This window comes from Carassius gibelio, chromosome A9 (assembly GCF_023724105.1).
Source record: "Carassius gibelio isolate Cgi1373 ecotype wild population from Czech Republic chromosome A9, carGib1.2-hapl.c, whole genome shotgun sequence".
NCBI classification, from domain to species: domain Eukaryota; kingdom Metazoa; phylum Chordata; class Actinopteri; order Cypriniformes; family Cyprinidae; genus Carassius; species Carassius gibelio.
This window is the reverse complement of record NC_068379.1, coordinates 25,489,710-25,513,329: the sequence shown is the minus strand read 5'-3', so window position 1 is coordinate 25,513,329 and position 23,620 is coordinate 25,489,710. Positions and strand designations below refer to the sequence as shown.

Here is a 23,620-nt window from a genome sequence, read left to right as displayed (position 1 = left end):
AGAACTTCCTCACTTATTCTGGCAACTGACGAAACCACTTTTATCTGAGTGGCTGTACTAATCCACACAGCGACCAGTAAAATGTGTCTAATAAAACACATCAAACAAATGATGGTCATTAAACAGAAACTGAACCGTTCATATTATTCAGTGGACTGCCAGGTGTCGATCTCAAGTAGCATTTAGAGCTGTTAGTGTTAAAATAATCTTTAACAGTTAAACCAAAACTTCCTGTTTCCTAAATGCAACTGTGTGTTCATCACCAGACTCGGCTTATTTTCTGTCTACACATTGCATAGCTTGCACCGGGACATTACATAGACATTTCTACCATGGTAAGGAAGTGTTCTTCATTTAATTAATGAGCCAATATTTACCTTGGCTAGAGTTATTCATTATGTGTGATATATTATTAAAGAGATGAGTTTAGTTGCAATTTATGGCTTTTATAGACCTTAGCATATGCCGTAATGCATGCCATGCACATAAAAATGCACTATTTTAATAATTTTTGTGTGGTTCAACAAAATGTTATGTTGATTTGTTTATTGATAGCTCAGTTTCATTTTCCCATAGGTGATAAAATAAGACGCCTTGCTCTTAGACTTTTGCATATGCTGTTCATGGTTACAAATACAATTGCACATCATGCACATAAAAATAAAAATGCATTATTTTAACAAGCTTAAAATGTTTTTGTCACAATTTGTCGTATTGCTCAGAGCCGTTTAACAGCTCTGTGTTTCACATCCTGCAGGTGATAAAATTAAACCCCTGGCTCATTTTGACACTGAAGATCACACTAACCCTGTGTCAAATGGACACGGCGAGTCTAAAGACTCAACCCTGCGATATACATGAGAATGTAACTACAATGACAGTTGTGGTCAACTGCCGTGGACGTGGACTCAGAAAGGTGCCAATGCTCTTACCAAACACAACCCGCCTTGATCTCTCCGAGAACAAGATCAAGAACATAACAGCAGGAGATTTCCGAGACCTGGCGAATCTGACCAATCTAAATCTGAACTGGTTGAATAAGAATGAGAAGGTCCTTATTGGAGCTGGGGTGTTTTCCAATATGACCATGCTACAAACACTGGACCTCAACGGGATTGGTCTGAAGAATGTACCAAAAGATATTCCAAAGAATCTGCGAGAACTAACGCTGGTTGAGAACAAGATCACCCGGTTAAACGCAACATCATTCAGGCATGTGCAAAATCTGTCAGTCATTTACCTTTCAAAAAACTGCTACTACTGGAATCCTTGCTCAAGTTATTATCATATAGAAGAAGGAAGTTTTTCTGTCCTTACCAAGTTGAAACATCTTACTTTGTCTTACAACAACATAACTCATGTCCCTAAAGGCTTACCTGCCTCACTAAGAACTCTTGAGCTTGCTTCAAACAGAATATCGTACGTCGGAGAGCACGATTTCCAAGGGCTCGACAATCTGACAAGTCTAAAGATACAAGGGAACTGTCCACGGTGTCATAATGCTCCATATCCGTGCACTCCGTGTAAAAACGTTTCCATTGAAATTCATCCACGAGCCTTTGCGGGCCTTGAAAAGCTGCGTATTCTGCACCTTGCGGGGAATTCGATACAGAAAATCGATCCTACTTGGTTCGCAAACCTCTCAAAGCTCGAGGAACTCTACCTATCGTTTAATTTCTTGTTCAGTGCTGTTGCCGAGAATGTTTTCCTGAATAATCTACCACTGCTGACAAAACTCGATCTCTCGTTTAACTATGCCCTCAAGTGTTACCCAGACACAGTGACATTATCGCCCAGCTTTGCGAACTTGACCTCTCTGAGGACTCTGCACCTTCGAGGTTTGGTTTTTCGCGAAATCCATGAAGAGACGTTCAGCTCTCTGTTTGGTTTACGAAATCTGTCTGTGTTGGATGTAGGAATAAACTTCATTGTCCGCGCAAAAGCGGACGTATTTGAAAAGTTTCAACATGTGAAACTAATCTATCTTTCAGAAAACAGACTTTATCCGGTGACTGTAAATGGAGAGTTGCGTAGAGACGTGGGCATTGGTTTAAAATCTTCATCTATGGTGCCATCAATGTCAGAACCTTTTCCTAAAGATAATTCTTTTGACGTTCCGAAAGATCTCGTAAAACCAGAGTGCTACGCTACCGGACGTGTGATGGATCTCAGCCGAAATAACCTGTTCTTAATCTCGCCTGAACAGTTTGAAACATACGGGAAAATATCTTGCCTCAATCTCTCAAGAAATGGCTTTGCCACTGCTCCCAATGGATCTGAATTCACATCGCTCCCAGACCTCAAATATCTAGACTTGTCCTATAACAAAATTGATCTGGCGTACGATTACGCCTTCCGAGAGTTACAGAGTCTCGAGGTGCTAGATCTTAGTTACAACCCTCATTACTTCACTGTACAAGGCGTGACGCACAATTTGAACTTTCTCAAAAATTTGCCCGCCTTGAAAGTGTTAAATATGAGCTACAACAGCATCTATACGTTAACCACCAAAACCATGTCAAGCAAGTCTCTTAAAGAGCTGCAATTCCAGTACAATAGTCTCGGGAAGATGTGGAGGGTGAAAGACAAAACCTACGATAAGCTATTCGAAGACTTGACCAATCTGACCTATCTTGACATATCCTATAACTACATCGAGAAGATCCCTCCTGCAATTTATAAACATCTTCCCCGATGCATTCAAAGGTTGCAAATAAGCCACAATCACCTGACAAATGTTAGTTGGGAAAGCTTGAGACAATTCCCTAATCTCCGAGAGCTCATTTTAAATAACAACAACATCCTTAAAATATCTGGTAACTTGTCAGTTGATGTTCCTTCTTTAGAGTTCCTTGATCTGCGGAACAACCGTATATACGAGCTCTCCGGTGGATTCCTCCTGGGAGCGGTAAACCTAAAGAATCTTGATCTCAGTCACAACCACCTCATAACCATCAACCAGTCCACGTTTCCATCTGAAACCGAGAGATACCTGAAGACGTTGTGGCTCAACGGAAACCCTTTCCACTGCACATGCAACCTGCTTGAATTTATTCTGTGGATTCGCAAGACTAACGTGAAGATCCCCAGATTGGTGACTGCAGTGACGTGTACCATGCCAGAAGAGAGGAAAGGTTTGGCAGTGGTGCATTTTGACATTAAAGAATGCATCGATGACCAGTTGGCCTTTCTGGCGTACTTCTTCTCCATTGTTTGCATCATATGCACTACTTTCGTGGCCGTCTCAATGCACCTTTTCTACTGGGACGTTTCCTACTTATTCTACTATTTGAAAGCCAGATTCACTGGGTATAAGCACCTGAGCTCTGACAGCTGCCTCTATGACGCCTTCATCACCTACGACACCAAGGACACGCAGGTCGAGTAACTTTTATATTATATTTTGTGTTTACACAATACAGCTTCTGCTTTACAGTAATAAACAGGAAACAACATTATCAGTGATGCAAATTTAATCAAAAGTCAGACAGACTTTAATTTAGCTGTAAACCAAACTAACAAGAACATTCTGGCAAGTCATTAATAGAATGTTTGTTTAATAATGTTATTTAATAATGTTCTCAAAACGTTAGCACAAGGAATGTTTTTCCTGAAACGTTTTAGTTGGACGTTCGTCTAATATATTTTAAATGTTATCACTTGACCAGAGAACATTCAAAAGTAACGTTCCCAAAATGTTAGCAAAACGATCAAATGAAATGTTCCTTTGATTCTCGTATAACCAAGAAGATACATATTTAAAGGGGTGGTTGATTACAAATACACTTATTTTACTTAAGTTAGTGTTTGATGTTGCTTTTAGAGCATAAACAATATCTACAAAGTTGCGACACTCAAAGTTAAGTGCAAAGGGGGGTAATTTCTTTAAAGAAATCGCTGTTAAAGGGCTACAAAAAATGGCTTGTAGGGACGACAGCGAGCTTCTTCCTGGGTTTGTGACATCACAAACCCTACAATTTACATAAACCCCGCCCCCATGAACACGCCATGTTGAGTTATCAGGTGATTAATAATGTTCTCAACATTGTTTATACAGTACATTGTCCATTGGAAGTTGGACTTCCAGTGGAAGTGTTTTAATTTTCAAAATTCTCATAATGTTTGTAAAATAATAAAATGTAATGTTTCTTTAACATTCACATAACCTGTATATATATATATATAGTGAGAGAGAGATAGAGAGAGAGAGAGACGTTTTTTTTTAAAAACTAGATGTTTTGAACGTTCAGAGAAAATACATGAGGTTTTCATAACTTTCTTGAATGCAAAACATTCTTAGAACATTTTGTTAGCTGGATAAAAGCTCTAAATAAAAATACCAGCTAACAAGAAATGGCCATTCAGTTATCTGGTCTTTAGTACTGTTTAAAAAAAAAAAACATTATTTATTCAATGTGTTTTTAAACGTTTGGACGCTGGACGTTAATTGAATGGTTTTTAAATGTTACTTATCATTTCACAACATTTGAAAATTACAATCCCATAATGTTTGAAAAATCATACAAATGAATTCAACCAAGAAACATCTGGACATTCATAGAACATTCAGAAATTATATTTTAATAACTTAATGGGAACATTAGCCAAACATTCCAAGAATATTTTTATGTTGTTGTTGTTGTTGTTTTTTTTTTTTTTATATAATGTTCATTTTTATCTGGTGTTTAATAATGTTCTCAGAATCATAATCTGAAGGAGCTTTATTACAAAGGATCTTTACACACAAGGAATTTGACTTCGCAACAAGAGCTCAGTGAAGAAGAAATTACACACATAGTGCAAACACACATGATAGAGCAGACATGCATAGAATTACACAATAAAGATGTAATAATACTAATATAAGAAAAACAGAAACAATTTATTTTTACAGAAAACCCTATATAGAGAAAAAATGTTATAATTGTTTAAATGAATGGACAGATATGTTATTTACAAGTGTAACGTTTATGTACCGTTTCCAAACACACACAAAACATACATGCATATAACATTATTTTATATTTATATAAGTGTTTAAATGGTAAAAAGACCATTATATTTACAATTGAACATTCCCCAAGACATTTAAAAACTGGACGTTGTGAGATCATAATTCAGCTCAAGTGTTGATTCAGTTCAGATCAATGATTGTGGATGTTGCAGGTGTCTGACTGGGTGCTCAATCACCTGCGAGTGCAGCTGGAGGAACAAGGCGAGCGATTCCTGCCCATCTGTCTGGAGGAACGGGACTGGATTCCCGGTTCTGCCGTTCTGGACAGTCTCACGCAGAGCATCCAACACAGCCGCAAAACCGTCTTCGTCCTGACCGAGCGCTACGTGAACAGCGGCTCCTTTAAGCTGGCAGTGTTCCTGGCGCACCAGAGGCTCCTGGAGGATAACGAGGACGTGATAGTGCTGCTGCTGCTGGAGCCCGTGTTACAGCACTCACACTTTCTGCGGCTGCGCAGGCGTCTCTGCGGGCGCAGTATCCTCGAGTGGCCGCACTCACCGTCCGCCGAGGCCTGGTTCTGGCAGTCGCTGCGCAACGCCATCCGTGTGGACAACCAGGCCATGTACAGCGAGCTCTACAGCAGATACTTCACCACTAAGTAGAAGAAACGAAGCATAAACCTGGTTTGAGCTACAGAAACTCAAATCTAATTATGTTAGACTTGTTTTTTGTTTTTTTTTACTGCCTGTGGAAATCTGTGTATTAGAAAGCAAATAGACTTGAGAAACGATCAATGAATGTTGATGAAAATTCTTTTACTATTCTAGATTTTTGTATAAAGTGTAAGTAGAGAACAAAAGCGCACATGAAAAGAAAAAGAAAATAATTTAGGCATTGTGTGTGAGTGTGTGTGTGTGTGTGTGTGTGTGTGTGTGTGTGTGTGTGTGTGTGTGTGTGTGTGTGTCATATCAGGACACAACTGTGTATAATGACATGGGTATGACACAGGTATAACAAGGGGAGGTTGACTTATTTTCACAATTTTTCAAAACGCTTATAAATCATACAGAGTTAGAGATGAATCATATAGAGTTTTTTTGAGAAAGTAAAAATGCACAAAGTTTCCTGTGAGGGTTAGGGTTAGGTTTAGGGTTGGTGAAGGGCCATAGATTATACAGTTTGTACAGAATAAAAACCATTACACCTATGGGATGAACACACTTTACACAAAAACAAACGTGTGTGTGTGTGTGTGTGTGTGCACTTTTAAAATAATAATAATAATAATATTATTATTTATAGTGCCTTTCTGAAACCCATGGTTGCATAAGTTTGGATTTTTTTTTTAAATAAATAGACAAATAAAATTAAATAGACAGATAACAAACATACATAACAAAATGCAATACACAGACCAAGAGCTGAAGAGTAATGTTTTAAGAGTTTTTTTTTTTTTTTTTAAGAAAATCTGACAGTTATTTAAAATTTAGTCCAAACTACATTTCTTCTCTTTGCACACATACAAACATTTGAGAAAGAGTGAAGGAGCATTTAAAAACAGAGCATCTGTTTTCTTAATTTCCATCACAAAATTATGTATAAAGGCAGCATATTTTCTTATTAGTCATTTTTTTATTTTATTCAACATTTTAAGAGGAAAAGAACATGCCCAGTCCTTCACTTGGTCACTAAAGTTTTAATCACCTGTATTTTCTTTCTTGTTTTTCTTTTAATCTAAAACAAAAACATAATGTGGAATCAAACCATTAAAACTAAAGTTAATTACAAACTTTATTATTTGGCTTTGCACAAACAAGTCAGAGAAAAATGCAAAGGAAAGTTTCACAAGGAACATCTGTTTTAATCAATAAATGATGAGAAAGGCAGGAAATGTTCATGTTAGTTATTTTTATTGGAAATTTGGGAGATGATTAGTGACTGGCATGATAACAAGATTAATCCTTCACTCGATAACTAATGTTTTAATTAGTTTCTTACATTTTTATTTAATTAACACACTTGTATAAAAATGTACATTTTGACTATTAAAAATGTTATTTTCAGTTCATGGTGTTTCTCTTTTAAAATATACAAACACACACAAGATTTACAAAGAAACATTCAAGCATCTGATCCCTGATTTTCTTTAGAAAGGTAAACTATTTTTATTGCAAAATGTATAAATGCATTTGGAATTGAAAGTGAAAAGGACCTGTACAAGATGAATATTTTACTAAGTCACTAATGTTTTAATTAGTCTGTTTTTATTTTTATCCCAGGCAGAAAATCTCTTGTAAAATCTTGTAAAATTTAAATTCAAACTATTAAAATAATATAATTTAAACATTCAGCTTCTTAGACTTCATTGTGTCCCTTTGCAAACACACACTAAAGAAAGAGATGCAAAGAAACATTTAACAAAGAGCGTCTGTGTCCTCTTTTAATCACAAAATGATAAAAAAAACTCAAACAAAAAGAGCAGTTAATATTTCAAGGAACTACTCAAACGTCTCTAAATAGTCTGCTAGCTGCTAACAGGAACTGATCTCACACACTTCCTGTTACAGTCGAGATCAGCTTCCCTCCCATGCCAGCTAAAATAAGGTTTCTTTTATACATGTCTGGTGCATATGGCCTACTTAACACTAAATAACATGCGCAGGGTTAACCTGACAAAGGGCAAGAGTTTTGCAGTCAAGCTATTTCCACATAATAATCAATTTACAGCTTAATTTCTGCTGTCTCTGGTCTTGTTGAACTGACTTTACTGAGTAAATATGTGAAAATAAATTGTTTTTTAATTTGTTTTATTGTGAGCTTTTACGTATTTTAAGAAACACAACAGGATGTCAAAATATTAATTGTATTAAAATGATTGTATTATAATTTTGCTCGATATAAAAATAAAAAATACTACTGTTTTTGTGTTTGTTGCGTTCAGAAATAGCTCTTGTTATTTTATAAATATATCAGTTTTTACAGTTGTACTGTAGATGTCCACCAGATGTCGCTGTCGCTCTACATCAGCGGGGCTCTCAGGGGGGCGTTCAGTTCCTCCTGCGTTTTCTTACTGCTAAATTCTCAAATACATGCATTTTTTCCAATGTTTATGAATTAAAACCTTTATTCTTATTCTTATCTTGCTGATTGTTTTATTTATTTAAACGGACTCCGCGAAGTAGCGTTGCATCTAACGGTGCGGTGACGTCAGTCACGTGATTTGCATATCTCTGTGTATAAATCCAGTGATTCTGCGCTTTTCTTCACATTGCTGCATCCGCTGGAGAATAAACCACTTCAACTACCACAAACTCTGGTAAGCTTTTAAGCTTTTCCTTTTGCTTTTTAAATGCACGTATATATATCGCTTCTTAGATTATAGTCTATAATGTCAATTCGAATGCATTTTCATTTAAATTGGTTTCGTCCTTAGGCTTTTTTGGCTAAATGCATCACATTAGTTATGCATCCGTTTTACAGTCACTACCAGTAAAAGTGACAAAACTTGAATATGCTATGTGTAAAATCTGATTCTTGGGGTATATATATGAGACAAAAGAGTAGAGGAGGCTCCTGTGTAGTTTCTTTGTTCAGGAATGATGAGCTTGATTTATATTCAATGCGTCAAAAGAGGAAATAATGCATAAATGTGAGTTGAAATAGACTCAGATCGTTGCAAAAGCTCAAATGATATTTTTTTACAGATAGAAATGTTGGTATGAAGTCAAATCTGATCGAGAAAGAGCAGGAAAGGGCGGTGGTTACCTTCAACTCCTCAAGACTGTGATGCAACCCCAGCGTTTGCTCTGACCACAGCTTTTACATTAAAACATTAAAACGAGACTTTAACTTTCGTTCCTATTGTTGTATTTATTTATTTGACATTTTTCGGAATGCACATTTTAAATGCATTCTGTTGCATTAGGATGCCAAATGTTACAGATAAGGGAAACAAAGGATTGGAAAAGCCCATATTGGTTGTGCACTAATATGAATATTAATGTTGGATCCGTCTTTATTAATCATAAGGCCTTGTATCTGCGTGCATCTGTCTCTTTGTGTGTGTGTCATCATTAACAGCAAGCCATTTCCTGTTATTTGATTTCAGACCCACTGCAAACATGTCTGACAAGCCAAATCTCGAGGAGGTGACCAGCTTCGACAAAACCAAGCTGAAGAAGACAGAAACCCAGGAGAAAAACCCTTTGCCGTCTAAAGAAAGTAAGATTTCGCAATCCTTTTTTGAGGCTTGAATATCAAACGGTGAAACCCAAGGCTAACAAAATACTTTGCTCTTGTCTTCCAGCCATCGAACAGGAGAAAAAGGCGGATTCCTCGTGAAACTCGCTCGACACTCTTCTATGCACTGTACATTCCACATTGCCTTCTTTTTCACGTCTTCTCGCTGTTTAACATTTAACGGAAAAATATGACCTAAGTTGCATTATGATTGGACAACCCAAAAAATGCAGACGTCCGTACAAGCCCTATGTTTCTGTGCCCACGTATTCCTCTTTTTGTAAACCGCACCACTGATATTCTCATGAAGTTTGTTGATATGGAAGATGAGGAGGAGGAGGAGGAGCCTGGGGTGAAACTTCACCAGTTTCACTGCTGTGAGAAGTGGTGAGGGGGCGGGGCTAAGAGTTTGAGTGACACGTAGCAGAGACTGGCTATTGTAACATCTCTTGTGACCTTGGTTGACTTGCTCAAATGCTTTAAAGTCATGCAGTGTTTTTTTGTATGTTGACGTCTTGGAATGCACAATTTTATTTTTGTTTTGTAATTCAAATAAAAATCTGTAATATTCAGATGGACATCTTTTGAATTGTTTATTCTGTGCTTTTCGCTCTCAGCGTGATTTTAACACTTTTTCTTCAATGTTTGCTGTTACTAGATAAAATAGAGAAATAAATATAAATTATTATTTTGTTTGCTATAAAAATTAAGTATCCAGTTATACATTTTAGATCTGAGCATAACAATATTCTCAAAATAATATATATTTTTTTATTTACATTTTAATTACTGTGTTTTCCAGGCCTGGAAATTACAAATGTAAAATTTTTCAGATTTTATATCTAAAAAAATAAATAAATACAGAATTTGTATATTTAGATAACAAAATGAAATATACAGAAAATGAAAGAAAAAAAAATACCTTTTAAGATTTATTTTAATCTACTTATATGCCTAAAAATTATATATATATAAATTTCTATCCAATTCTATATTTTAGAGCTGAGCAAGACAAATAAGTATATAAACTAAGAATATATGCCTTTTAAAATTAATTATTGTGTGTTTTCCAGACCTGAAAAATGTATATCTACAAAAAAAAAAAAAAATTAAAAAAAAATGTATTTTTTCATGTATTTGTTCAAGAATTTTACATGCATTTTTTACTTTAGATAGTAAAACAAATGGAGTCAGACTCCATACAAACGTCTACAAAAATGTCATGAAGTCAATCTAAAAACCTTCATGCAGCTCAATCTGACCATTGTTCTTATCAAATCCCTGTATGATGGTTTATCTGTTAGTGAATGTTGGCCAGTATTGACCCACACTGGCATGTTGTCACTTTATCTGACCCATAAACGAGCTCTGGAGAGAATGTGTTCAGGAGTTAGTCAATAGTCCAGGACAGACGCTGTATCTGCTGTACTCTGGAACTGCTGATAATGGCCAGATCAGTTCACTTCCTCAAACACAAATGATTGAATTATGTTTGTAAAGCTTTTCTGAAGATCGCTGCAGATTTATAAAAGACTGAGTGCAAAGACACTTCAACCACTGGTCAATATGAAATATAATCTCTTGTATTTATTTGCTGTGTACTTTTAAGTGGATATCTTGTATTAATAATAAGGTTCAACTTTTGAGGTTTAAATAATTAACATTAATTCCGATTGAATGGATGCATTTCACAAAACTGTCAAGAAAGAACAGGAACAATAAAGAAATAAATCTTACTAAGAAGCTGTTGTTTTAAATCTACGTGTAGCAATGAGATGCAGCCTTGATCTGACGCAAGAAGCAGGTCATTTGTAATTTTAACAAGTGCAGTTTCTGTGCTATGTGTGGTTCTCTGCTGTGCACAATTGAGCAGACACAACTTTTTCAAAAATTTTAGACGTAAATGGTAGTTTTGAAATGGACCTATAATTTGCCAGTACACTAGGATCTAGTTGTGGTTTCTTAATAAGAGGCTTGATAACCGCCAGCTTGAATGGTTTTGGGACGTGACCTCAAGATAACGATTAGATAATAATGTTAACAACTTTAAGGTAACAACTCTTTCAGTAATTTAGTGGGTACAGGATCTAATAAACATGTTGTTGGTTTAAGTTTATTTAGCTCTTCCTGTCCTATATTTGTAGAGCACTGCAGTTTATCTTTGGGTGCGATGGATGAAACTGAAGTGTTAGACGCTGTAGAATCTACATTCGCTATTGTATTTCTAATTTAAACTTCCAAGTTAGTTTTTCTCCATTTGCGTTCAAGACTACGAGTTACTTTCTTGAGAGAGTGAGTATTACTGTTATACCATGGTACAGTACGTTTTTCTCTAACCTTTTTCAATTTGATGGGGGCAACAGCTTCTAATGTATTAGAGAAAATAGTGCCCATGTTGTCAGTAATTTCGTCTAATTCATGTGTATTTTTGGGTACAAATAGCAGTTGAGATAGATCAGGCAGGTTATTTGCGAATCTTTCTTTGGTGGCTGGAACAATAGTTCTGCCCAGACGGTATCGCTGAGACATACAGTTAATATCAGTTATACGCAGCATGCACGATACAAGGAAATGGTCTGTAATATCATCACTTTGAGGTACAACATCTATAGCAGTAAGATCGATTCCATGAGATATAATTAAATCTAGTGTACACTGTAAAAAATTTTGCCGTTAAATAACAGTAATTTTCTGGCAGCAGGGGTGCCAGTAAAGTACTGTTAATTTACAGCTCTTAACCATTAATTTACCACTCTTATTTTTTAACAGTATTTTACCGTAAATTCTACCATGGAAATTAACTCCACTCCCACTGCTTCAAACAGTTCGAGTTTTTAAAACTAGCATTCCTACGATGTTAGTACTATGAACATATTTCATTTGAGTCCGCTGAGAAGGAATATTTCTTACACTTAATGTGCAGTAATAAAGTAACTAAATACATGACTTTTACTCAAATCACTGCAGCTCATTGTCATCTACACCACACATGTATGTGCTGAAATACTCAACACAGAGATCATCACTGTATCAGCAACTCCACATTTACTGCTTTTATATAAAGCAGCAGAAAATCAGAATTTGTGGCTCATCATTGACTGAAGCACCGGCTCTACTCTCCAGCACAATGGTGAACAACAAAACTACATTAAACTAACAGATCTCTCTTGTGCAAACACACATTAATACAGTCAAGTTCAGTATTTACTCTCATTATCAGTGTATGACTTTGCCTATTTTTTTTCTATGGATGTTCACAAATATTTTAGTTAAATTAACTTTTTTTTCATTTGGTAAATCTGACGTTTACATTTTACAGTATATTACTGTTTTTCCTTGACTTGACGGCAAAAAACTGTAGAAAAACACTTTTTTTTTGCTGGCAACCATTAATTTACGGCAAGAAACAGTAGAAAAACAGTTATATACTGGCAGCAGGGGTGCCAGTAAATAACTGTTTTTTTACAGTTTGTTTCCTGTAAATTAATTACAGTTTATTACTGTTAAATTATGTTTCATGCTGTTTTTTTCTTCATCTTAAATCTTTAACCCTTTAAACCCCACAAGAAAATCCTCAGTTTTAAATGAACACTTATAATGTGTGCACACTACAGAGTGTTAGAGTAACACTGAATCAGTGAAGTTAATGAGATAATTCGGTGATTAATTGATGATTGAGCATTAGTGATAAACACCTGCAGAATCACTGAAGGAAAGAGAAACACAAGATCTACAAATGACTTCAGCCACAGCCTTAGATGAAATCAACTGAATAAAAGAATACATCAAATCTCTCAAGATCTGATTAAACAACTACTAAAACAGCTTCACCAGATTCACATTACTAACCAGACTGACTTTATTTCTGTCAGATGTCTACAGAAGAACTTATGGAGAGTTAAATAGGTTTAGGTGTTTTTTTCACTACCATGATGGAGATCAGTGTTTACTTTAGTTGGGCTCTTGAACGTGACTTTTCAACAACTAAGGTTTTTTTTTTTTTTTTTTTACATGCTGTAACAATGCACTTTTGGAACCTGTTATAGCAAAACAAAAGTACACAGAAGAAAAAAAAATCTGATATTGTTGTTTATAGATTGACAAGAACAAATACTATTATTTCTGATCTAATCCCATGTCTCTTCTCTTATTGAATATTGATACTACTGTTAAGAAAATTTCACTCATAATAATAAAAAAAAACCTTAGCTGAAATTTAGACAGAAACATCAAGAATCAGCGTATGAATCACAACAATGGTGACAATCCACAAAATAAATGAAAAGATCAGTTCTGAACATCACAAAACATGCTACTAAAACTTAAAACAAATGCAAAATTATAAGCACATAAGAATTCAAGAAAATAAGTGAACAATTCAGGGGCATAATTTATTCATGCCGCAATGCATCCTGGGAATCATGGATGAGTTTTATCCTGTGCTGGTACCCAGCATGCATTGCATCATGAATCTTTTGATTGTCACCATTGTTGAGATTCATATGCTGATTGTTGATTTCTCTCTTTGAGTGTTGTGGGGACTGCTGCCCGAAATACTTTTTAACTAAAACTAGTCGTTAAATCCATAAATACTGGTTATCACACTACTTTTCAATCTTACAAAATTGAAGTGTCATTCACTCAAATATTTCAACACCAAATTAATATTTGATTATTATAGTAACACTTTAAGTCAGTCTAGTAGATCATGCCTGTTAGAAACAACCATAATCACTTGACTATCAAAATTAATACTGCTGTAACAGATACATCATAAAGATACAAATACAGCAATAAAACAAAATTTAAAGTGCAAAAGTCAATGGTCAGGAGCCCAACTAAAGCAAACACTGATCTCCAAAATGGTGACGCTAAACGAAACAGTAACATTATCATCTAAATCTCTTTAATTCTCAGTAAGATCATTTGATCTCTGTTCTCTGATCTGACAGAAATAAAGTCAGTCTGGTTAGTAATGTGTGAAGTTGGTGAAGCTGTTTGTTGATCATTTAAATCTTTAGTTGATTTCATCTAAGGCTGTGGCTGAAGTCAGTTGTATTTCATGTGTTTGTCTTGTTATGTTTTTTTTTCTTCAGTGATTCTACTCATTAACAGCAGCTGTTGATCAGTGTCTGAATTCACTCATTAGTGTTCATTCTCTCTGTCAGGAGGACTATATTAGTAAACTCATGTAGGGAATAGTGAATGAGGGTGTAGGGTGTGATTTGAAACACAGCCGCTGAGTGTCGACTTTGAACGTTGTTAATTTACGATATATAGCAGCAGGCTACTTCTCGAAAACGATGAATATTACCCAGAATGCACTGTTTTAATGAAAAACAGTATTTTACTGTCGAAATTTGGCCGTTTTTTTACAGCGATTTTTAACAGTGTATGATTAAAACAATGAGTGGGCCCAGTGACATTTTGCTTGACTCCAAAAGAGTTTATTAGGTCAGTAAGCGCAAGTGCTAATGCATCATTTGAATTAAAAGTCATCATAGCAGTTATTTGAGAATTGTCTTACTACTCACATGGAGTGAAGTGTCCTGGAGATGTTGTTCAACAGGAGTCCTGCTCCTAATCTGCTGGGGTGCAGGCCATCAGAGCGAAACAGCCTAGGACGCTCCCAGAAAAGATTTTCCAATTATAAGACTGACAGACTGACACTGTTTGTGTTAAAAATGTTGGTTTGTGTTCTACTGAAGAAACAGAGTCACATACTGTAATTTGGATGCCCTTGGGCGAACTATCCATTTATTCAATTTATTAGTTTTTTTATTATATTTTATTGAGGGTTTGTTTAACCAGTCTTAAAAGGAAAGTGATACAAATGGGAAAACATACACATCTGGTCTACAGCAGTAAAAAAAAAAAACATATCATACACAAAGAAGTGAAGAAAGGCATGTGAACTCCAGCTGCTCTGATCTGATGATAATGAAGGGCATTGAGATTGTGGGCACATGATGAGTGCGTGTATTGTTTTCATGTATTTAAGAGATTCTATACACTATTTAAGCTGCAATATGTCATTTCTGCCACTAAAATACACCCCAGATTCACACCATTGGCTAAGCTGATGTTGTGATGTTGAGTTCAATGATGCTGCGCTTATAAACAGTTTGCATTCCAGTTTTGCGTGATTAAACACTTCATCTTTACCAGCAACAACAAATTTATTCTACATCTTCTCTCTGCTTATGCATGAAAGCACTGCCACAGAAATAGTCATTAGATCATGTTTATGTGGTTTTAAAGTTGTTCTGGGTGGTGACGACAGGGTATAAGTTTTGTTCATGTTCATGCACTGGTTAGGTTAACAATAGCTGCACCTGAGAGGAAACCAGTTAAAACAGATGATCTGTGACTTCCTGTAGGTCACTGCTGTTCTCATGATGTGTTTCTTCTCTTGCATGTTTGTGCTGTAGATTTAAAGGATGTCAAACCACTTTTGAATTATTCTTCAGCGCTTTTTATAATCCTTAATAATAAGTCTAGACATATAGAAATGAGTTTTTGCATTGGTAAATCTGTTCTTTCACACCAGCAGAAGCTCCATAGCTAACAGAAAGAAATGTGTGTTGGTGTTTGTGTGTGTTTGGATGTGCCAAAAACACACAACACTCACTTTTATTCCTTACAAACTCTCAGACTGTATTCAGTAAATTACATTTATATTATAAGGGATCTGTTCCAAAATCTAGTGAGCTGTATACCTAGGGAACATTTCAGTCATCGTTAGCATATTCCCAACATGTTCCAAAAAAGAACTGGCCACTTGTATGATATGCTCCATCAGTTAGGATGCTCCCTTTGAAGGTTGCTCCCTATGTAGGTAGTAGGCAGCAAGGCAGGTCACTAGTTTTTATTAAATGTGAGTGATTTTGAAGCATGCACAAACGTGTGAGTGGAGGAAAGCTAATGCCAGGCACGCTGAGCTGTGTGTGTGTGTGTGTGTGTGTGTGTGTTGTCAGGCACGCTGAGCTGTTTGTGTGTGTGTGTGTGTGTGTGTGTGTGTGTATGTGTGTGTGTTGTCAGGCACACTGAGCAGTGATTGTGTGTGTGTGTGTGTATGTGTGTGTTGTCAGGCACACTGAGAAGTGATTGTGTGTGTGTGTGTGTGTGTGTGTGTGTGTGTGTGTTGTCAGGCACACTGAGCAGTGATTGTGTGTGTGTGTGTGTGTGTGTGTGTGTGTGTGTGTGTGTGTGTGTGTGTGTGTGTGTGTGTGTGTGTGTGTGTGTGTGTGTTGTCAGGCACACTGAGCAGTGATTGTGTGTGTGTGTGTGTGTGTGTGTGTTGTCAGGCACACTGAGCAGTGATTGTGAGCAGTTCTGGCCCGTGGGTGCGGAGCTGCCATCTGTCAGTGTTGTGACGGCTGCTGCTGTAAGAGCAGACAGACACACTCAGATAATACTGATTTCTGTGTTGAGCTCATCGCTGATTAAAGGTACGCTCACATTAGCGTCATTTCACTGCAATTTTGCTGCCAAAAAGGTCCATTGTCTATTGTCAGTAAGCACAGCTTACACATTCAAACCAAGCATCTTTCTATTGTTTGGGCTGACAAATTTGTGTGAAATCTGCATGCTTAAATTTGTTTAAATATTCTAGATTGTAGGAATGATTCAATTTTGCAGAAGCACGTTAAATGTGATCGCACTTCAAGAGGCACGTTTCATGCAAATTAAAATGTATTGTTAAAATGCATTATTATTGTTTTAACAAGAAAATATGATGGAATACTCTCAAGTTCAACAAAGTTATATTTATTAATATTGATTTTATTTTTATTTTTTGCCTAATAATATACTTAGTGTAAAACAATGACTTTCCATACTGAACGTGAAAATACATGACTTAAAAATTTCTGAATTGAACTTGATTATGACGTACATTAATCATTTATATTTTACAACAATCACATACGCTAACATTATTTTATTTTTTTCCCGAGGCTATTCAGGGCTTTATAGATTAGAGGCCTTTATTTCTCTCAAGTGTCTAAATGGGAAACACGAGATGCTCCCTAAGACTTTTGCCTCTAGTAACTACAACAGCTCAGAAGTCTGGAATAAATTTAATGTTTTAGAAGTCTCATCTGCTCACCAAGGCTGCATTTATGTGATCAAAAATACAGTAAAAATTGTATATAATATTATTATAATTTAAAATGACTGATTTTTACATGAATATGAATTAAAGTTTCATTTATTTCTATGATGTGCAGATGTATTTTCAGCATCATTACCCCAGTCTTCAGTGTCACATGATCTTCAGAAATCATGAAAATATGATGATTTGCTACTGATGAAATATTTCTGATTATTATCAGTGTTGAACACAGTTGTGCTGCTTATTATTTTTGTTGAAACCATGATGCATTTTAATTTTCAAGATTTTATGATGAACAGAAAGTTCAAAAGAACAGCATTTATTTGAAATAGACATTTTCTGTAACATTATAAATGTTTTCACTGTCACTTTTGGTCAGTGTAATGCATGACTGCTGAATAAGTATAGTCAAAATGCTGATAACATTCAGTCTGAAATACAGGAAGAACAGCATGTGCTCACACTGAGATACAAACACTCAGGTTTCTATAACGAGGGCCAAGAAAGGAAGTTCCACAGTCTGCAGTCAGCCAGAAGAACTGCAGCTAACATCAGACATCCAGAAAACTCATTTCATGCCACATTTGGATCCAAGAATCAATCCAACAGATCCAAGATCAGAAATGCATGGTCTCTGCTTAGAACATCTGAACAAATGCAGCATGTGTTTCTCTTATATTAAGCGAATGAAACTTACATTACCCCAATGCACTAATGTCGTGCAATACATTTTAAATATATTGTTTTTATACTGTTACAGTATGTTGCTGTATTGTTGGTTCATCAGTAAGTTAACTTTTTGATGGCTGTTTTTCTCATGTCTGAATGTGGTTTTCCAATGATTTGCATTTTTAGATCAAATAAAGATGTGGTTGGTCTGTTTAAAACATGGAGGTTTTCTGGTTTATTAGTTATCTTGCAGCATCTACGTTGTATATCTGCATTATTTACATAAAGGTTAATGAAACGGAGACATTGGGAATAAGGTAAACAGAGACAGACATCCGAATCAAAAGGAATTTGGTCCATATTCATTGCACTTAAATTACTTGCTTTGAAGTCTAGTCAGAACTATTAAATATTAATGAACAAAAATCCTCAATTATTAATATTCCAGATACCCAATGGAGTCTAAAAAAACTAGACTGACTTTTAAATGTCACTATAAATTAATCACAACCTCTTCAATTCCAGAAAACAGTGATGCTGTTCTGCTACACTGTTATTTTTGTGTCATCACACACATTGTAAACAAGTGTTTGTTTTTTCAAGATTTTAGCAGGTAATTGTGCGTCAGTTTCTGACCTAATGAAACTCTGAATAGCTAAATGAAACCACACTTCACATCTGGTCACAAATTCTTCAGGGGAAAGATGTTTGTTTAAACTTCTGATGGCTTTTTCCATATCTTTGTCTCTCACAAGCTCTAAAAATAATTCAAACTCGTGGAAATATCTTCGCCTTTCGGTCAAGTCAGTCAGCAGCTCTTCCATGACCTCAAACTTGCTAACATCTTGCTGTTTCGTTTTGCAGCATTTGTCATTGCACACAAGAATCAAGAAAGTGTCCTAACAGCTATATACGCAAGAAGAAAGGGGCTCCCAGTGTAAGTTTTATGATGATGATGTCATCACGGCTGGTTACTTTGTGACTGCTGAACATTCTAAAAATCTCATTCTCAACAATCTTCCTTTAAAGGAGTAGTTCAACCTCAAAATTTACATTTGCATTACATCACTTGAAATGTAGCATTGCATCACTTGCTCTGAAGTCAATGGGTGCCGTCAGAATGAGAGTCCAAACAGCTGATAAAAACATCACAATAATCCACAGCACTCCAGTCCATCAGTGAACATCTGGAGAAGACAAAAGATGGAACGATTCAACAAGATGGAAGCGAATTAAGTTATGTTTACCTATATTCTAGTCAAATAATTCAAAGAAAACATCTTTAAAACAGAACGAAGAGTCACTTTAGTTTAGTAGACGTTATGACATGTCCCTACTAAGAGAGTACTAAATTGTCCCTAGCAATCATTTTGATCAAACAATTAAATATCATGGTTATGTCAATGCCAAAATCAAACCTAAACCCTTGCTTGTTAGCATCAAAACCCCTCATACAGGTCAAAGGTCAACATATCCTCAGAAAGCTATCTCTTTGTTTGTATTGGTTTGTTTTTTAGCCTCATGACAGCTGAATAAATGATGCTAACATTCAAACCACAAAAGCACCTTGTTCTGAGGTACTGACCTAAATCTCCGGACGTTTCACAACAGCAGCCGGTCAAGCTGTTACTCACGCAATGCACTAGACTTTTTCCTTTTCTTTTTTTTCTCCAGCCAAACAGTCATGTCCCATAGTCTCCAGATTCAATTACAATCATCATTCCACAGAAATGGCATTCCTGGGAAAATCAGCACAACCTTTCGCCAATCTGCAGTTTTAAAGAGGCCTATTCACACCTTAATATACTGAACGCTCTTGCTGTTATGAAGCAAAAACAATTAAGAAATCAAGTGACTGTTCACGGCTATTTTCAACACCATGGGTTACTGAAAAGCTTTGGCTTATTCTGCACATGTTTTAAGCTTGCTGTAATATTTTTTTACAGTCTGATCACAGCAAATAAAAATAATTTAATAAAATAACCGGATGAGGAACAGTCAAAGCAGTTTGAAAGCTGATTTGATATATATATATATATATATATATATATATATATATATATATATATATATATATATATATATATATATATAAATTCACTGTGGGAAGAGACACGTCTTGTGAAACTGGTTATTAATCTATTTAGTTTTGGTTAGACGAGGCAGAGTCAAATGACACCTGGATTTATTCTGAGATCAAAACCCATTCAGAACAGTGAATAGAGAGGGAACGGATTCTGTTCAAGGCAGTGAAGCATGACAGCTTTAAAAACAACACGTTTACAGGAGTGTTGTGAAGAGCCTGTTGTAGGTCGGTGTTCAGTAACACATCATTTAATTCTCTTCTTTCACACAGAAAGCAGAACCTGCTAACTTTTGTCACATTTCTCACACTGATTTAAGAGGTTTTAACAATGCAAAATGTGTTAAATACAATGCAGAGTAGCCTTCTTCAGGTTTTTATTTATTTATTTATTTTACTTAAATTATTATAAAATATTTAATAAATGAACACACTGTAAACTGATCTGGGGAGCATTTCCCAAAACCATAGTTGCTAAATAAGTTAGCAACTTTGTTGGTTGCAATACAATTTCCCATTGGCAACCAACTAAGTTGCTAACAGGTTAGCATCAATAATTTTGAGAAACGTACCCCTGAATGATTAGCATCTCAAAAACTAATGGAGCTTATTTTAAAGTCAACAAGAAAATAAAATCAACTGTTTATGTTCACTATCCACAATCTAAGTTTGTATGTCTTATTTGTGTACATTCTTCCAGAGTTCATCTGAATTATTTTCCACCATGATATCATCTTCTGAAACAACCTTTGCTTTCAGCTAACATCAGTAATACCTTCTATTTTAAGATCCTCTCGTCCAATCAAATTGCTCCATTTTGGTATGTAAATTACACTTATTGCCTACCTTTTTTCTTGTTGAACATGTCAGACTACAAATCCTGATATGTAAATCAGTGTAATTTTATTATCATTGAGACCTTGTTCCAGTTTTTATTAATATTTTGGATCAAGCTTTAGATTTCAGTTTACAGTGTGGTATTGTGTGATTAAATTTGTTGCTTTCTTCTAAAGCCATTGCTCTTGCCTGATCCTCTCAGCAGCATTTTTTTAGGTATTCCACAGAAATCCATAACATCTCTGTTCAATTAGAGCCAAAACATGGAAATCAGTCCCTTATAAGGGCATAAATAAGGGAGGTGCTCTAGCCTTTGTAATATTTATCTATTGAACGAGACTCTAGTCCAATGGGATGGGTTATATTCAAAGAAACGTTGCTCATTTTCCCCCAGACTTCCTCACTCCAGAGCGCTGATGATGATGTAACCACTCAACCATCTCACTGCCTTTCACCATATTAGGGGGTGAAAGAAAAAAAAAGTCAGCCAGCATAGCCTTTTTTTTTTCTTTCCAACTGAGGAATGTTGCTCTTGTATCAGAGTCGCACACACTGTCATCTCTTGTTCCAAGAGTTCTGGAGGATTGAATATGTTCACGTGGAAAGATACAGAGACAGAAAGTGTGCGGAGAGCACTTAGATTCATCACATTATGTGAGAAAGAAACAGGCCGAAGACTAAGAGGAACTTTAGTTTGTGCAAACAGACAGAGTTCTCCTCTAGCCACACATTAGCACAGAATGGACTTGAGTTTAAAGATTGTTTGAAGGATTTACGTTCTTTGAGTTCTTGAAGATCTACAGAACATCTGGAGTTGATTAAGAAATGATTCCCCAAAAATCCGATTAATTCTGAAAAATTTAGTCTTGGGGCCTTTTATTATTATATTATTATTATTATTATTATTATTTTCTAAACTTATTTTTATTCATCTAGTTGCCATTGAAGCATTTCTTATGTTTATTTACTTTAATGAGATGTTAAAATAACTAAAACTAAAACTGAAATAAAAACGACCAAATATAAAAAAAAAAATTAATAAAAAGAATAAAAAGAGAAAATTCAAAGAGTGAAAATGTGTTTTGTGCCTTCTAACGACTAAACACTTTATTGTGTGTCTCTTGCTGTCAAACCGTTCAATTATAGTAATTATATTTAACTAAAATTAAAACCATAAAATAAAAATTATTAAAAAATTTCCTCCGCAGATTACCTTTTTAGACAAATAAAAATAGTTTGAAAAAACATATTAAAATTAATTTGATATCAGAAAAAATAACAGTAATAATTTTAAATATTAATAAAAAATATAAAAATCTAAGCGATGGTAAAATAACACTAATTCACTTCAAGTTTTAATAATGGCTTGAACGTTTGTTTACTAAGCACCTCTTTCTCTTCTTTCATCTCTTTCATATGAATATGATGATATCATGCATAAACCGTAAACCATTTTAACCAATTTCAATAATGCACAACTGCTGAATTTACATGCATAATGTGTATTTAATAATATGTGTTTTTCATTTAGAACTGAACTGTGTGTCATGATCAAAATACAATAATATCCTCATATTATGATGCATATCAAATGCTCATAATGTAATGAATATTATATCCTCATATTATAATGCATATTAAATGCTCATAATGTAATGCATATTAAATGCTCATAATATAATGCATATTAATTGCTCATAATATAATGCATATTATACCCTCATATTATAATGCATATCACATGCTCATAATGTAATGCATATTAAATGCTCATAATATAATCCATATTAATTGCTCATAATATAAAGCATGTTATATCCTCATATTATAATGCATATTAAATGCTCATAATATAATGCATATTAATTGCTCTTAATATAATGCATATTATATCCTCATATTATAATGCATATTAAATGCTCATAATGTAATGCATATTAAATCCTCATAATATAATGTAAATAGTTTTCAGCACTAATAGGGAATTTGAAGAACTAATGAACATGTCACACAGGAAGTTGTGTGGTTTGGCACCAGCAAGTACGCAATCAAGCGTTCAGTCTTTGTAAGTGCAAAAAACCTTTTCACTCAACTTTGTGTCGTGTATGATTTTTTAGGTGTCGAGAAAAAAAGATCAGTGTGTAGAAAAATGAGTTAAAGGTTAACTAATGTCCTAATGCCTCAGATCTGTACTGAATACTTCAGATCACATGATGCACAATAGTCAACAGACATTATGAGAAACCACTACATGTTTGATGTTTGTTAGACACAAGGAGACATATCAAATTTAAACTTCCTGAGCAAGCCTTTTATTGTAGATTGTCTTATTCTGAGAAGCAAAAGATAATGATGAAGTCTTCTAGAAGAGTCTGTGGCTTTTTGCATGACATGCAATCTGTCACAGGAAACATGCAGAGGACTGATATGTTCCAGGGCATCTGCCACTAAAATACTTTGTGCACTTTCATCGTGCACTTTTTTATTTAAAGTGCACACATTGTTTTTAATGTGGCTGGATTTCACTGCAGACTCCAGCTGTATAAACAGCAGTCGATGAACCTGCGCTCACAGCTGCTCTGAATCTCACGTAAAGTTTTCAGGCAGCAGGAAATGTGGTGCTGTCAGATTTTGACATCCATGGTGTATTTAAACACGATGACATCATTTCCTGTATCTCTTTCTGTGGAGGAAATAGAAAACTCACCCAAGCAGAGCCTCG

At 35.2% G+C, this 23,620-nt stretch overlaps 3 protein-coding genes across 5 annotated transcripts in view; all 3 read left to right on the top strand.

Annotated features, from left to right (window-relative positions):
- LOC128020240 (nuclear factor 7, ovary) overlaps positions 1-23,620 on the top strand; it is a 257,606-nt gene that overhangs the window by 186,945 nt on the left and 47,041 nt on the right. The window lies entirely within an intron of this gene.
- Positions 54-7,302, top strand: LOC128020231 (toll-like receptor 8). The gene is made up of 3 exons (XM_052607009.1): positions 54-335; positions 758-3,379; positions 5,167-7,302. Exons 1-3 carry the CDS (start codon positions 333-335, stop codon positions 5,614-5,616), a joined length of 3,075 nt encoding a protein of 1,024 aa, XP_052462969.1. The 5' UTR covers positions 54-332; the 3' UTR covers positions 5,617-7,302.
- LOC128020247 (thymosin beta-11) lies at positions 8,112-9,771 on the top strand. The gene is made up of 3 exons (XM_052607043.1): positions 8,112-8,270; positions 9,063-9,175; positions 9,261-9,771. Exons 2-3 carry the CDS (start codon positions 9,076-9,078, stop codon positions 9,293-9,295), a joined length of 135 nt encoding a protein of 44 aa, XP_052463003.1. The 5' UTR covers positions 8,112-8,270; positions 9,063-9,075; the 3' UTR covers positions 9,296-9,771.